The 13,479-nt window shown below is 45.2% G+C and overlaps 1 protein-coding gene across 1 annotated transcript in view; it reads left to right on the plus strand.

Annotated features, from left to right (window-relative positions):
* The window catches only part of BAIAP2L2 (BAI1-associated protein 2-like 2), a 55,518-nt gene that overhangs the window by 18,069 nt on the left and 23,970 nt on the right, over positions 1-13,479 (plus strand). Inside the window, exons 5-7 of the mRNA XM_006865193.1 lie at positions 7,826-7,897; positions 8,020-8,136; positions 8,871-9,017. Of these exons, the coding sequence (XP_006865255.1) occupies positions 7,826-7,897; positions 8,020-8,136; positions 8,871-9,017 (336 nt within the window). The remainder of the gene's footprint in view (positions 1-7,825; positions 7,898-8,019; positions 8,137-8,870; positions 9,018-13,479) is intronic.

Consider the following 13,479-nt stretch of genomic DNA (forward strand, 5'->3'; position numbering starts at 1 on the left):
TTGGCCCAGGATCGGACATTGTTTCGTTCTGCTGTGCATGGGGTCGCTATGAGTCGGTCCCGACTTGATGGCACCTGACAACAACAACAACAACACTACAGAGTAAGTCTCAGAGTCCCTTTGGACATCAATTTTGGTCTTTTCTTTCGTTCCTTTCTTTTTAATGACCTTTGGCTTTCTTCTTGTATGCTGTTCTGATGCCATCTCAGATCTCTTCTGATCTTTGGTCATTGGTTTCTAATACATCAAATCTGTCCTTGAGATGGTCTCTAAATTCATGTGGTATATTTTCAAGGTCATAGTTTGGCTCTTGTTGACTTGTTTAAATTTTCTTCAGCTTCCTCCTGAACATGCATATGAGCAATTGATGGTCTGTTCCAAAGTCAGCCACTGATCTTGTTTTGCATGATGACACTGAGTTTTTTGTGGTTACGATTCGGGCTGCGAACCTTAAGGTTAGCAGTTCGAAACAACCAGCTGTTACATGGGAAAAAGATGAGACTTTCTGCTCCTGTAAAGATTTACAGCCTCGGAAACCCTGTACTAGGGTTGCTATGGGTTGGAACCGACTCAACAGCACTTAACAACAACAACAATTTCCCGTAGATGTCACTAATTTGATTCCCGTGTATTCCATCTGGTGAGGTCCATGTGTATAATTGCCTTTTGTGTTATTTTTTAAAAAGGTATTTGCCATGGATAAGTTATTGGTCTTGCAAAACTTTATCATGGGATCTCCAACATCATTTCTATCACCAAGGCCTAATTTTCCAACTACTGAGCCTTCCTCTTTGCTACACCATTCTTCTTGACAGTCCCGCATAAGAAACCATATGATGGGCAGATTCAAAACGACCAATACCAGCCCATTTCAGCTCACTAATGGCTAGGATAGCCATGTTTATGTGTTCCAATTTTCCTGGATTCATACTTCGGACATTCCATGTTTCGGTTATTAATGGATATTTGTGGCTGTTTCTCCTCCTTTTGAATTCTGCCCCATCCACAAATGAAGGTCCAGAAAGCTTTACTCCATTTGCATGATCACGGTCAACTTTCGTTTGAGGAGGCAGCTCTTCTCCAGTTGCATTTTGAGTGCCTTCTAAGCTGAGGGGCTCATCATATTCTGGTGCTATTCATAATGTTTTCAGTTTCTGGCACTATAGTTGACAATGGTCTTCTGCTATTCCTAAGGTTTTCAGTGTCTAGACATTCAGAAGTCATCTGTCTCTCTTTCTTCTTAGTCTGACTTAGTCTATAAGCGTCACTGAAACCTGTCCATCACAAGTGATCCTGCTGGTGTTTCAAATGTTGATGGCATAGTTTCCAACATCACAGCAACAAGCAAGTCACCACAGTACCTTGTATGTTGTTTTAAAAAAGGCATTTGCAATGAATACATCATTGATCTTGCAAAATTCTATCTGCAATCTTCAGCATTTTTTTAAATGATAAAATATGTTTCTTTTTCTAAGATTGTACTGATCCTCTGATGGTGACTTAAATTTATAAGTAAATTGAAGGGATTTTTCATGTTTAAAATGTCAAAGGTTTTTATACAGAAGAAAACATTTTTATGCATTTATTCAATCCAATTTGTGTTATTTTCTAGCATTTGTTTTTTTGTTTGTTTATTTTGTTTTCATTTTCTTCCTATAGGCCTTGCATGCTCATGTTGGGTTTATGGTTAGATTCATGCATTTATTTTGTTTTATTCATAGTTTTGTGAGTGAGGTTATTTTACGTTTTTATTGTGAATTGAGTGAAAGTTCACAGGGCAGATCATCAGTTTTACATTCAAAAAATCATATACTTTGTTTCATTACAATGATTATAATCCCCTCTATGTGCCATCAGTTAACAGTTGTCTATTCATTTTAGGTCTTTAAAAAAAACAACAACAAAACACTCAGGAATATATAATGATTTACACAACCAAAGGGCATATTCTGCAAACCTGCCTCCTGGCCACCAGCTCTTAGTCCCTCTGTTTCCATCTATTTAGAGTCCTCAGCTGCTCCCTCTCTCCATGTCCCCATCTCTGCTTCCATCTGATGTCATTGCTTCTCTGGATAAGGGTCCCACATTCCACTTGAGCCCTTCTCCCTTGATGGTCCTAGGGTCCTCAGTTTCTGGACTGTAAGATTAACTACTCCTCTGTTTTTGTTACAAAACTTTTACCTTTACAATTGTGACAGTTGCAATTAGTCATGATAACAATTACTCACTATTGAATCGTAAGAATCTTATCCCCATCTCTTCTCACAATTTAGACAAGATGTTCAGCATCATTTTTATCGCCAAGGCCATATTTTCCAACTACTGGTCCTTCTTTGTTTCCAACCTTCGCATTCTAAGCACCAATAATTCTCAATATATGTTGATTGCATGTTTGATCAATTTCAGACTGAACAAGCTGGTAAATTCTTCAACTTCATCATCACTGGTTTTAGCATTTGGAGTGTAAATTTGAATAATATTGGTATTAACTGGTCTTCCTTGTAAGTGTATGGATCGTATCATTAGGGGATCAACATGAGCTGTTTCTACTTTTTGGCTATTATAAATTATGCTGTTAGAAACATCTGTGTGCAAGTTCTTGTGTGGACATATGGTTTTGTTTCTCTTGAGTAGAGGAACTGCTGGGTCAGATGGCAGCTCTTTAACTGACTGGGGTTAACTGTCAGGCTGTTTCCAAAGTGGCTGCACCGTTTTCCACTCATACTAGCAGTGTATGAGGGTTCCAGTGTCTCCGATCCTTACCAACTACAAACATGACAAAAATCCCTGTCACAGCACTCTCGGCTTTCCTGCTAGGTTCCAGAATGCATTGCATCAGCCACACCTCAGATACCAGCCTCCCAGTTATGGGGTCTATTAGGGACGTTAACAGGTTACTAGTTTGTCACTGTAGGATAAGTACTGGGCTGCTAGCTGAAAGCTTGGTAGTTCAAACCTTGAGTTGACAGTCTGTCAATGGCTAGAAGAGACATTCAGTTCAAACTGCACGACACTAACACCTGTTGTGGTCTTTTTATTGCAGCCATGATGACTAAAGGCATGAAGCGTCTTGTCATGTGCTTATTGGGCATTTGTTTGTCTTCATGGATTGCTTTATACCCAGATACTTTGTCCATTTCTTCATTGGATTCTTTGTCTTATTATTCAGTATAGCAATTCTTCATGTATTCCAGATACACGTTCCCTATTAGATATATGATTTGGAAACAGTTTCTCCCACCCTGTAAGTTGTCTTTGATGGATATCATTACAGTTAAAACACAGAAGGTTTTAACTGTAATAATATCTAAATGATCTGTTTTTTTTCTACGAGTTTTCCAGTTTTAGACTTGACATTTATCACCTATAATCTATACTTATGTATGGTATCAATGGTGGTGGTGTGTTGTGGAGCCGGTTCCAACTCACAGCAACCCTGTATAGGGTTTCTGAGACTGTAAATCTTTACAGGAGCAGAAAGCCTCATCAGTCTCCTGAAGAATGGCTGGTAGTTTCAAACTGCTGACCTTAAGGTTATCCAAATTAATTCTTTTGCATGTACCTATCCTTTTGTTCCTGGTGTGGCGGAGTGGGCTAATGCATCCAGACTGCAAAGTTGTTTGAACTGCAAGGTCGGTGGTTGAAGCTCGCTAGCTGCCCCTTGGAAACCATACACAGGCTTGCTATGGGTCGTAATCGACTTGATGGCACTTAACAACAACAACAAATCCATTTGTTCCAGGGTCCTGGTGTGCGTGGTAGGATAAGCACTGGATTGCTACTGCAAGGTTGATGATTCAAACCCATCAGCTGTTCCTTAGAAACGCTACACAAGGTCGCTATGAGTCAGAACTGACTAGACACCAACAGCATCCAGTTGTTCGAGCATCATTTGTTGAAAAGAGAATTGACCATAGGTCTTAGCAATGTAGAGGTCAATGGTAATTGCCCTAAAACCTTTCTGGGTGTGGGAATGCCACATCAAGAGGAAATGGGGTCAAGCCATAGAGACGATTCTTTTGAGGGATTCTGTTGTATCGATGGCAGAGGGATTTCTTGACCCACTAGAGGAACTCTCTCTCTTCTTTCTTTTATTGCAGTCTGAGTGAAAGTTCACAGAACGCATTCATTTTCCATTCAGCAATGTACACACCTTTTGTTTTGTAACTTTAGATACAATCCTCTCCACAATATCCTTCCCACGTCATCCTTGGTTTCCGCCTTTCCACTGGTCCTTCTTTCCTGCCTTCTGAGCCTTCTCTTGGGGCACATGCCACCTTTTTGGAGGACACCCCTCCCTGATATCATAATTCACTCCATAGACCTGTCTGTTATTTGGTGACCACTATGATCTATGTTGGAAGAAGTACAGTCAGAGGGCTCCTTGCAAGCCATGATGGCCAGACTTCATCTCTCATACTTCTGACATATTGTCAGGAGAAGGATATCATATTTGGTAAAGTGGAGGGTTGGAGAAAAAGAGGAAGACCCCCAGTGAGATGGATTGGCACAGTGGCAGCAGCAATGTAGCTACAAATGTAGCAATGATTGTGAGGTTGGCACAGGACCGGGCAGTGCTTCATTCCACAGGGTGGCTCTGAGTCAGTACCCACTCAATGGCACCTAACAACAACAACAATGATCACATTCACAATAAAGGTCCTGGAAGGGGTAGGGGGAAGTAGAACAAAATTCAAAAACATAAGAAGACCTGGCCTCCTGGTCTGATAGAGACAAACAGACCCCCCGAGACTGTGGCCCTAGGAACGCTATACCCCAACGCATGTTCTCCACAGTGGTGCCTGTTCTCAGCTTCCTGTCCTTTACACTGAGGCATTTACAAGACTCTTCCATGAAGCATGTGATCTGGCAGAAGGTTGCTGCCTTCCCAGCTTCTTTCAGAACCCTCCCAGCTGCTATAAACAGCCCTCCAGTTCCCTTCCGCAGGAGCTCAAAGTTCGCTTCAACTACCAAGCTTTTATAGACGCATTTCTTCAGGGAGTTGACAAAGGCTTTCCATTAGCCCAGTGTTAGGTTGACCCGTCTGACCGGGGCATCCGGGTCTGTGTCCTCTGCCCTGCTGGCAATCCCAGTCACGCCTGGCCATGGAAAGAGTTATATTTAACCCGACTGTTCTGTCTAGCACACAGCTCCAGGATGTGGCTCAGCTCTGGCGCCACTGGGAGCAGAAAGAAGGACAGCTGTGTAATGTGGATGTAGGCTTGTTCCCGAGTGATTTCATCCTGGGCAAGAGGAGCCAGGTCAGGCTAAACAGAATTAGCAGGAAAGGCCTCAACTTATAGGATGCGTTGGCAGCAAGTGTGAGCCCTTTCGGTATCATTGAAGAACATTTTAAACGAGAGTCTTCGCCTAGGCAGCCCCTCTGAGACCTGTGCCCTCTCCCTGCTTTCCATACCATGTGAATGTCACCCTACAGGCTCAGGGCCCCCCTCCTCATGCATCCTCAGCTTAGCCCCATCTGCAGTGGCCCAAGGGCTGCCAGCAAGTACACTTTGTTTTTGTGCATTGCTGATGTTTGCTGTTGTCTGTCCGATGGTTAGAGTCCTCTTGGCTGCAGTCCAAAAGGTGGAGACTTGAGTCCACCAGAGGTGACTTGGAAGACAGAGCTGGAGATCAACGTTTGAAAAAATCAGCCGTTTTTCAGTGGAGTACAGCTCTACTCTGACACACATGGGGTCACGCCATGAATTCCCCCCTACCTCCACCATCTTTATTCTGGTTACAAAGATGCCGGGGTTTGGAGGGATTATCCCAGCCTCATCTTTCCCTAATGGCCCATTATTTGAATTGCACAATTTTTCAGAACTGGGTTTGTTTTTTATCAGGAACACCTGTATTGTGTTAGAGCAGACATCATGGACTGCCTGTTTAGTGGGCAGCAGGGGTGGGTGAGGCAAGCAGGGTACCTAGGACACAAAATTCAAGGAGGCAGTCAGTATCAGGGTCCTGCAAATGCAGCGCTGGGAAGACTTGCTTCCTGTTGGATTGTGTGGCACTTTCTTCTTAGCTCTGACACCCGCCCCCCCAAACCCACACCTTAGCTGCCACAGTTCAAGGTCCTCAGGCATGGTCACACTGAAGCTCCCTTGCAGACCAGCATTTCTCAAGGTTTTAGAAACAATAAAGAGAAAGCCCTAAAGACATTTTATAACGCAGTGATTCTCCCTGCATTAAAACTGTCATCTTTGCTCCTGAACACCCTAAAGAGGTCTTGTGCAGCAAATTTGCCTAATACAACATGTCATTTGATTTCTTGACTGATGCTTCCATGAGTGTTGATTTTGGATCCAAGCAAAATGAAATCTTTGACAACTTCAATCTTTTCTCCATTTATCACAGTGTTTATTGGTCCAGGGGTGAGGATTTTTGTTTTCTTTACATTGAGGTGAAATCCATACTGAAGGCTGTGGTCTTTAATCTTCATCAGCAGGAGCCCTGGTAGCATGGTGGATTTCTATCTGGGCTGCTAACCACAAGGTCAGCAGTTCGAAACTACCTGTAGCTCTGCAGGAGAAAGATGAGGCTTTCTGCTCCTTTAAAGATTTACAGCCTCGGAAACCCTATACAGGGTCGCTATGAGTCAGAACCGACTCCACAGCGTACCACTTCCATGCATTTCAAGTCCTCTTCACTTCTTTGGATGGAGGGAGGCTCTTGATCAGGGAGTGCTGTGGGTGACGGTGTACAGCCAGAGAAGGTTAAGCAAGCAGGGAGGGTCTCCAGGGGGTGGGAGAAGCTCGCCTTCATTTCCTGCACTGCATGAGCCCACAAGCAGAAAGGACAGTGGTGAGGGTTCGGGCTCTGCTCCCACCATGGCTTCTGACTGTGGAACAGATGGTGGAGGAAAAGAGGAACAGAAGACAGACACATCCACAGACTCAAAGCTCATCCAAGTTTGGAGAGCTGGACCTCCGAGCATCTGGTCATTTCCTGGTCCACACGGGGAATCTGAAACCCAGAAGGACAGCCCACTAAGCCCACAATGAAGTCCATTCCAACTCATAAAGCAGAGCATCGTGTTTCCCAGACTCTAAGTCTTTATGGAAGCACACTCCCTTATCTTTCCCTGGGAAGTGGCTGTTGAGTTTGAACCGCCGATCTTTTGGTTAGCTGCTGAATGCTTTAACCACTGCACCACCAGATCCCCAGAGGGTCAGCAATTTACCCAAAGACCTAAGGTAAATTGAAGGCAGAACCAGAATTAGAATGCGGCTCTGCTGAGTTGAGCCAGCAGCCTTCCACGGCCTCCCTCCCTTTTGGATGGTTGATGCCCACTTCTCCTCTGCCACTCGGACCTGCCATCGCCCATCTCAGGCCTCCGCAGTTCTGAGCACTTGTCCTGTACCAGGCCCTGAGGATGCAGACACGGGTCAACCGGGGCTCATACCCACAGCAGTAAATGCTTCCATGTGGCTGAAAGAATGGACAATGAAGAAACAAATGTGTGCACGTTTTAGAAACCACAATCAGAGAGAGAGGGCAGCTCGTTCTGCCTGGGGAAGTCTGGAAGGCTTCCGAGAAGAGGGGTCAACAAGCTGGGAGGAAATTCCAGGCAGGGGAACGGAGTCATCCAATCACAGACTGAGACTAAGACTGGAGGTGGTGGTACGTTTCTGGAGCGCATGGTTCGAGCCAGGCACCGGCCCACATTTGACTCTCCTTCAATTGGCCACTCTCAGTCTCCTTGCTTATCTGACTAGAGTGGGCCGGGCCCAAGTGCCAGGGCGCTGGAGTGGGAAATGCTCAGGGGTGCTGGGGGTTGGGAAGGAAAGGTGCCCTGACCCCTGACCTGACCCCTGCACAGATGCAGACCTTCCACGGAGACCTGCTGCAGCACATGGAAAAAAATACCAAACTGGACATGCAGTTCATCAAAGTGAGTCTCCCCACTCTACAGATGGGCACACTGAGGCCAGCCCAGTGCTCAGCCTCTTAGGCCAGGTGTCTTGAGTTTTTTGACATGGGGGGGGTCTCCCTTGTCTCTCCACCCCACCCCAGGAAAGCCGCCAGCACTACGAAGTCGAGTATCGCCACCGAGCCGCCAATCTGGATAAATGCATGTCTGAGCTGTGGCACATGGAACGCAAGAGGGACAAGAATGTGCGGGAGATGAAGGTGCAGAGCTGGGGGTGGTGGGCGGGCTATGGGGGAACTCCAACACCCTCCTGAATCCCACCCCCTCCCCCCAGCACCAGCTTAAACCCAGGATCCCAGCCTTATCGTTCCCCTCTGCTGAGCACACCTGGAGGGAGTCCCTGGGGGTGTGCACCACAGGCCTTCCCGCCACTCCTCAGCCCTGCACCTGATTTTTGGGTCTTCTGTGGGTCCCCAGTACCCCCTACTCCTAAAGCCCCCTATGCCTCATTGTCTTCCTTCATTGGGAAAACTGAAACCATCAATCCACCACCTCATGAACATAGTCGCAAAGGCACAATCCGCTAGTGGCCCCACAAGCTCAGGACCCTTCTCTATCTTCAAGACCCCACTTCATGGGCTGATAACCCTCTAGCGCCTTGCGTGCGTCCTCTGCTGACTACGTTACACTCAGGTCTCCCCTCTTCCAATTCTTCCCTTCCAAGCAGGGTGATGTTAGTCCACTATTCACATTTCCATTAAACAGACCTCCCGGCCCCTACTTCTGTGCTCAGCCCTGAATACTGGGTGCTGGAGTTAGGAGCCCTGCCTGTAAAACACACCCAGGCAGAGGCTGCACACAAGAAAGAGATGGGTACTTGGGGGTCTTGGACCTTGGAAGGACAGGGGGACTTCAGACAGAGTCCCCCGTCCCCCATGAGGAGTGGGATGAAGCACCACCCACTGCCCCCACCCAGAGCTCCTTGTCCCTCCAGGAAAGCGTTAACCGGCTACACGCACAAATGCAGGCCTTTATGTCTGAGAGTCAACGGGCCGCTGAGCTGGAAGAGAAGAGGCGCTACCGATTCTTGGCTGAGAAACACCTGTTGCTCTCCAATACCTTCTTACAGTTCTTTGGCCGGGTGAGCGGGGCTGGAGGGTGGGAGCTCTTTCTTCCTCTCTGCAGAAATTTGCTGTTTAACTTACTCATGTTTTTTAACCTCTCTCCATTTCTTTATTTGTATCACCGTACTTTCATTCATTTATTCATTCACGATTTTGTTTATTTTTGCATTTATGCATGAACATGCTCACCATTATAAATTCATTCATTCATAGACTTACTTGGTTATTGTACAGTCGTTTTTATCGTATCGTTTAAATCCTCCATACTATTCTTCTTGTTACGTCTCCTTGAGTTGGTTCTGACTCATAGCCACCCTGTAGAGGGTTTCCGAGGAGTGGCTGGTGAGCTTGAACTGACAACCTTGCAATCCAGCACATTAACCCATAGCGCCACACCAGGATGCTTTACTCTTGTTGGGGCCTGTTAAATCATACAGTGTCTCTTCTTTCTTAGGGATTGCTAAAGGATCTTGCTTTCTGAATTTAGCTACCATGTTGTTTTGTGCATTTAGGTTTAGTACTACTATACCTTCTCTGTAAAGATTGCAATTTATATGATTAATCTCTCTCCTACTCCTGTTTCATGTCTTTAATTCTACTTGGACATGACTATCACTCTTCTTGCTTTCTTGTTTCTTTCTTATCTCTCTATTTTATGTTTGCTTTGACCAATCTGACAGACCATGTTTTCTACTAGAGAAAAATCAACCCATTCCCACTTCATATAGCAGCTGATACAGCTGGGTTTTCCTTCCAGATTACTTGAGATAACTGTTATTCATTTTATTATTTCCTTATTTGCCTCTCTTCTTATTCTTATCAGTTAGGTTTATTTACTAAAGGTTCCCTATTTCCCCTAATTATTTTGGAAATTCTACTTTTCCCTTTCACTCATGGTGACTTCAATTTGTGACCCTTAAAATCATATAGGTATTTGTCTATTGTCTGTTCCAAACAAATCCCTTCACTCACCCACAGTGCTCTGCTCACTTTCCCCTTCACCCTGTAAGATGAGACCCTGAGAAGTATTCTCCTGATGTCCCTTCTACTCTGAATTGGGACCCTCACTTGTCATTTCTTTGCAGCCTGGCCCTTCGTTTCAAGAACCTTTACTCAGATTTCAGATACATCCACTCCTCACCCATGAACATGGTAAAGTTCCAAAGACCAGGTCATTATGCAAAAAGCAGTATATGAAAATGGAAAATGGCAACCTCCTACCATAACTGCCAAAGCACATCATTACATAACTGCCAAACCACTACGAATCCTGGCCTGGCCAAGTTGGCACATAACCTCAACCATCACAGCCAGTGTTACTCAAGCCTCACACCTTCTACCAGCATTCAGTACTACCAGACATATGTTGTTAGCATGCAAAATAGTCAGATAGTAGGTTTGGGTTTTTGTTTTTTTGTTTTTTACTGTTGTCGTAAATATAAAATGTCGACTAACGAGCAAGTCGCTAAGTGAGGAGTAGGTGGATTACTGTTCCCCAGTCCAGCATCATCACCTTGTAATCTTTGACCTTATACATAGGTGGATTCACAGCTCACCAACTTTCATTTATCCTCACTTCCCACTGTCAGAACAGGTCTGATTAACTACCGTGGTTACCGAACATTCATAGTATTCCCCACAGAGACACTCTCTGAATCCTTGCATACAAGCAGATTTCTTGCTTTCACCCTGACCTGTGAGTGGTGTCTTGGCTGGGTGGGGACTCCAGAGTTGCAGGCCTTTTCTCTTCTCAGCTAAGATGGCGCTCCTGTCTTCTAGTGCAGATATGAAGCCTTCTGTCTCTCTTTTTTTTTTTTTTCCCCTTTACTTTTTAATTTTATTTTAAATGTTTTATTGTGAATTATGGGATAGTTTACTTGGAGAACATTAGCTTTACATTCATCCTATCATATATCGTTTCATTGCCATGGTTAGAATCCCCTCCATGCATCATCAACCAACCAAAGGGTATACCCTGCAAGCCTGCCCCTCGGTCATCAGCACACAGACCCTCTCCCTCTCAGGGTCTAGAGTGCCCAGCTGCTCTATCTCTCTGCCTCCATCTCTGGTGTCACTGTTTCTCTGGGTAGGGTCCCACATTCTGCTTTTTTCCCTTGATGGTCCCAGGGACCTCGGCTCCTGGACTGCAAAGTCAACCATTCCCCTTCTTTTGCTACAAAACATCTACCTTTATATTTCCAACCCTCACAGTCAGTCCTGATAGCAATTATTCACTATTGTGCCACATGAGTGCTATCCACATCTCCTTTCATCAGCCTCGGCCAGACAGATTGGATACTACTCAGTGGAGAGTCTACCTTCCTTCATGCCCTCTGAATCTAGCTTCCCTCTTGAAAGCTTGTAAGCCAGTCACTTCTTGCCTTTGTAATCCCCCTATTTTGGATAGCCAATGTCTAAATTGCCCAACCCTGTCTACTCTGTGTATCGAGAGGGTGGGAATGAGCCTCACTGTGAAGATTTATTCCCTCTTTTGAGCTACTGCATCCATAGGTGTAGGTCAAGTTCATCAAATTGTATCACATTACTCTTTTTTTCCTCTTCTTTCTTCTTCTAGCTGAGTTCTGATCAACCAGCCATTGAAGCTAGGTCAAGTGAGTATTATCTGCAAGTGTGGGTGTTCTTGTGCATATGCCCTCTCTTCTTATCAATGGATGCTTCACTCTCCACTCTAGTCCTATGTGGCTATGTCACTGACTCTGAGCCCAGGAGTCCCCAGGTCTTGCCACACTGCTAGCCAACCAGGTCTCTACCTGGGTTCACAGAAGTCTATTGAACATTGTAGGGCTTAGCTCACAGCTTCATTGCCTTTTTTCTCTCACTTCCCCTTATCGGTGACCAACGTGGTCACCAGTCAGAGTGCATGTCTGCTCGTGTATTCCAATTGAGTCTTAGTCTTGGAAGTGGAGGTGACCCAACCACTTGCCTTGATGTCTCCTGGGCGAGCAACCTGCTTGTTCTTGTAGTCAGTCGAACTGCCTGTATTGTTTTGTATTTTTCCTGTCGGTCTTTCTTTTATGAAGTATCTTCTGTTCTTCTAGCAGCTCCAGGCTGGTCTGCTTGTCCTTTCAAGTGGAAATTTCCCACCACAGAAGATTCTGGATGGGGTTCAGGATTCCACCTATGGTCTCATGTAATGCAGAGGCTCCACAGGCAACCTCCTTCACTGGGCACATTGTAGCCCCATTTTAGGTATTCCCGTCAGTTAGAGGCAGAAGACAGACTTACAAACTTTCTATGGTGATATTTCTGGCTATTCCTTTCTCTACCCCTCAAGTGTCTATTTTATAATAGTATGCCAGGGAAATCAAGATTCAAAAGCATTCTCTATGGAAGGTTGGGACCCAGCGACTTGTCCAGGTACCACCTAGACGGGGACTTCTTTGTGCTCCTGGCTCCCCAGTGCCCCTTCAGTCTGCTCCCTTGACTACCTATTGGTGGGCGATCACCCCTAGGGGGGCACCATGAGCTGGACAGCTGGACTTCTCAGCACAGGGAACAGGCAGTATGGTGACTGACTCAGCCAGGCTGTAGAACATCAAAGACCTAATTCCCAAGATTGTTGTCACTGTTGCCGTCAAGTCGGTTCTGACTCATAAAGACCCTGTGAAGGGTTTCCAAGGAGCAGCTGGTGAATTTGAATCGCCGACCTCGTGGTTCAGACCGAACTTGCGGTCCAGTGCATGATCCTGTACCACCACACCAGGACTCCAGTTCCCAAGAGAACTAAGCATAAGTATTTACCTGTTACTCAAGATGCCCCTTGGAAGCTGTGGGTCAAAACCAACTCGACAGCACTTAACAACAACGTACTTACAGCTGAATGCACAGTTAGAACAAGACTGCAAGAACTCTAAGAGCCTGGGTCCTTTAAGGTTCTTTCTCATTGATCTCCAACAATCAGTCGTTAGTCTGGTTCAGGGCATGCCTTCCTACTGCACTCTCTCTTTCTTTGGGCCCATCAGAGTTCTGGAAGCCTATCTGTAGGACACATTCCTAGAATCAGGGAGGCCAGGTATACACATAGGTATGGGTTTCACTGACTGACATTGCCAACAGCAATTTACGAGATTCTGGATTTCCACTCTCCCATGACATCACAGTGTGCAGGCAAACCTTGTGATCTTTGCTAATCTGGAAGGTAAAAAAGTCAGAATTGTCACTCTTTATACTTGGCTTACAAAGTTGGAATCTTTTTATGTTTCAGTATATTTTCCCATTTTTTTTTACTAATTTGTGGGAACTCTTCAGATGTTACTGAAATGATTTTACTTTGCTTATGGTAGGCTTTGTTATGTAAAAAAAAAAAAATCATTTTTACTTGGTCAGATGTACCAGTCTTTTCTTTTATAGCTTATAGGTTTTGTGTTATACTTCTTGTTGTTAGGTGCCATCAAGTCAGTATCAACTCATAGCGACCGTATGCACAACAGAACAAAACACTGCCCGATCCTGGGCCAG

This window comes from Chrysochloris asiatica, unplaced genomic scaffold, assembly GCF_000296735.1.
Source record: "Chrysochloris asiatica unplaced genomic scaffold, ChrAsi1.0 scaffold00076, whole genome shotgun sequence".
In the NCBI taxonomy this organism is placed as follows: domain Eukaryota; kingdom Metazoa; phylum Chordata; class Mammalia; order Afrosoricida; family Chrysochloridae; genus Chrysochloris; species Chrysochloris asiatica.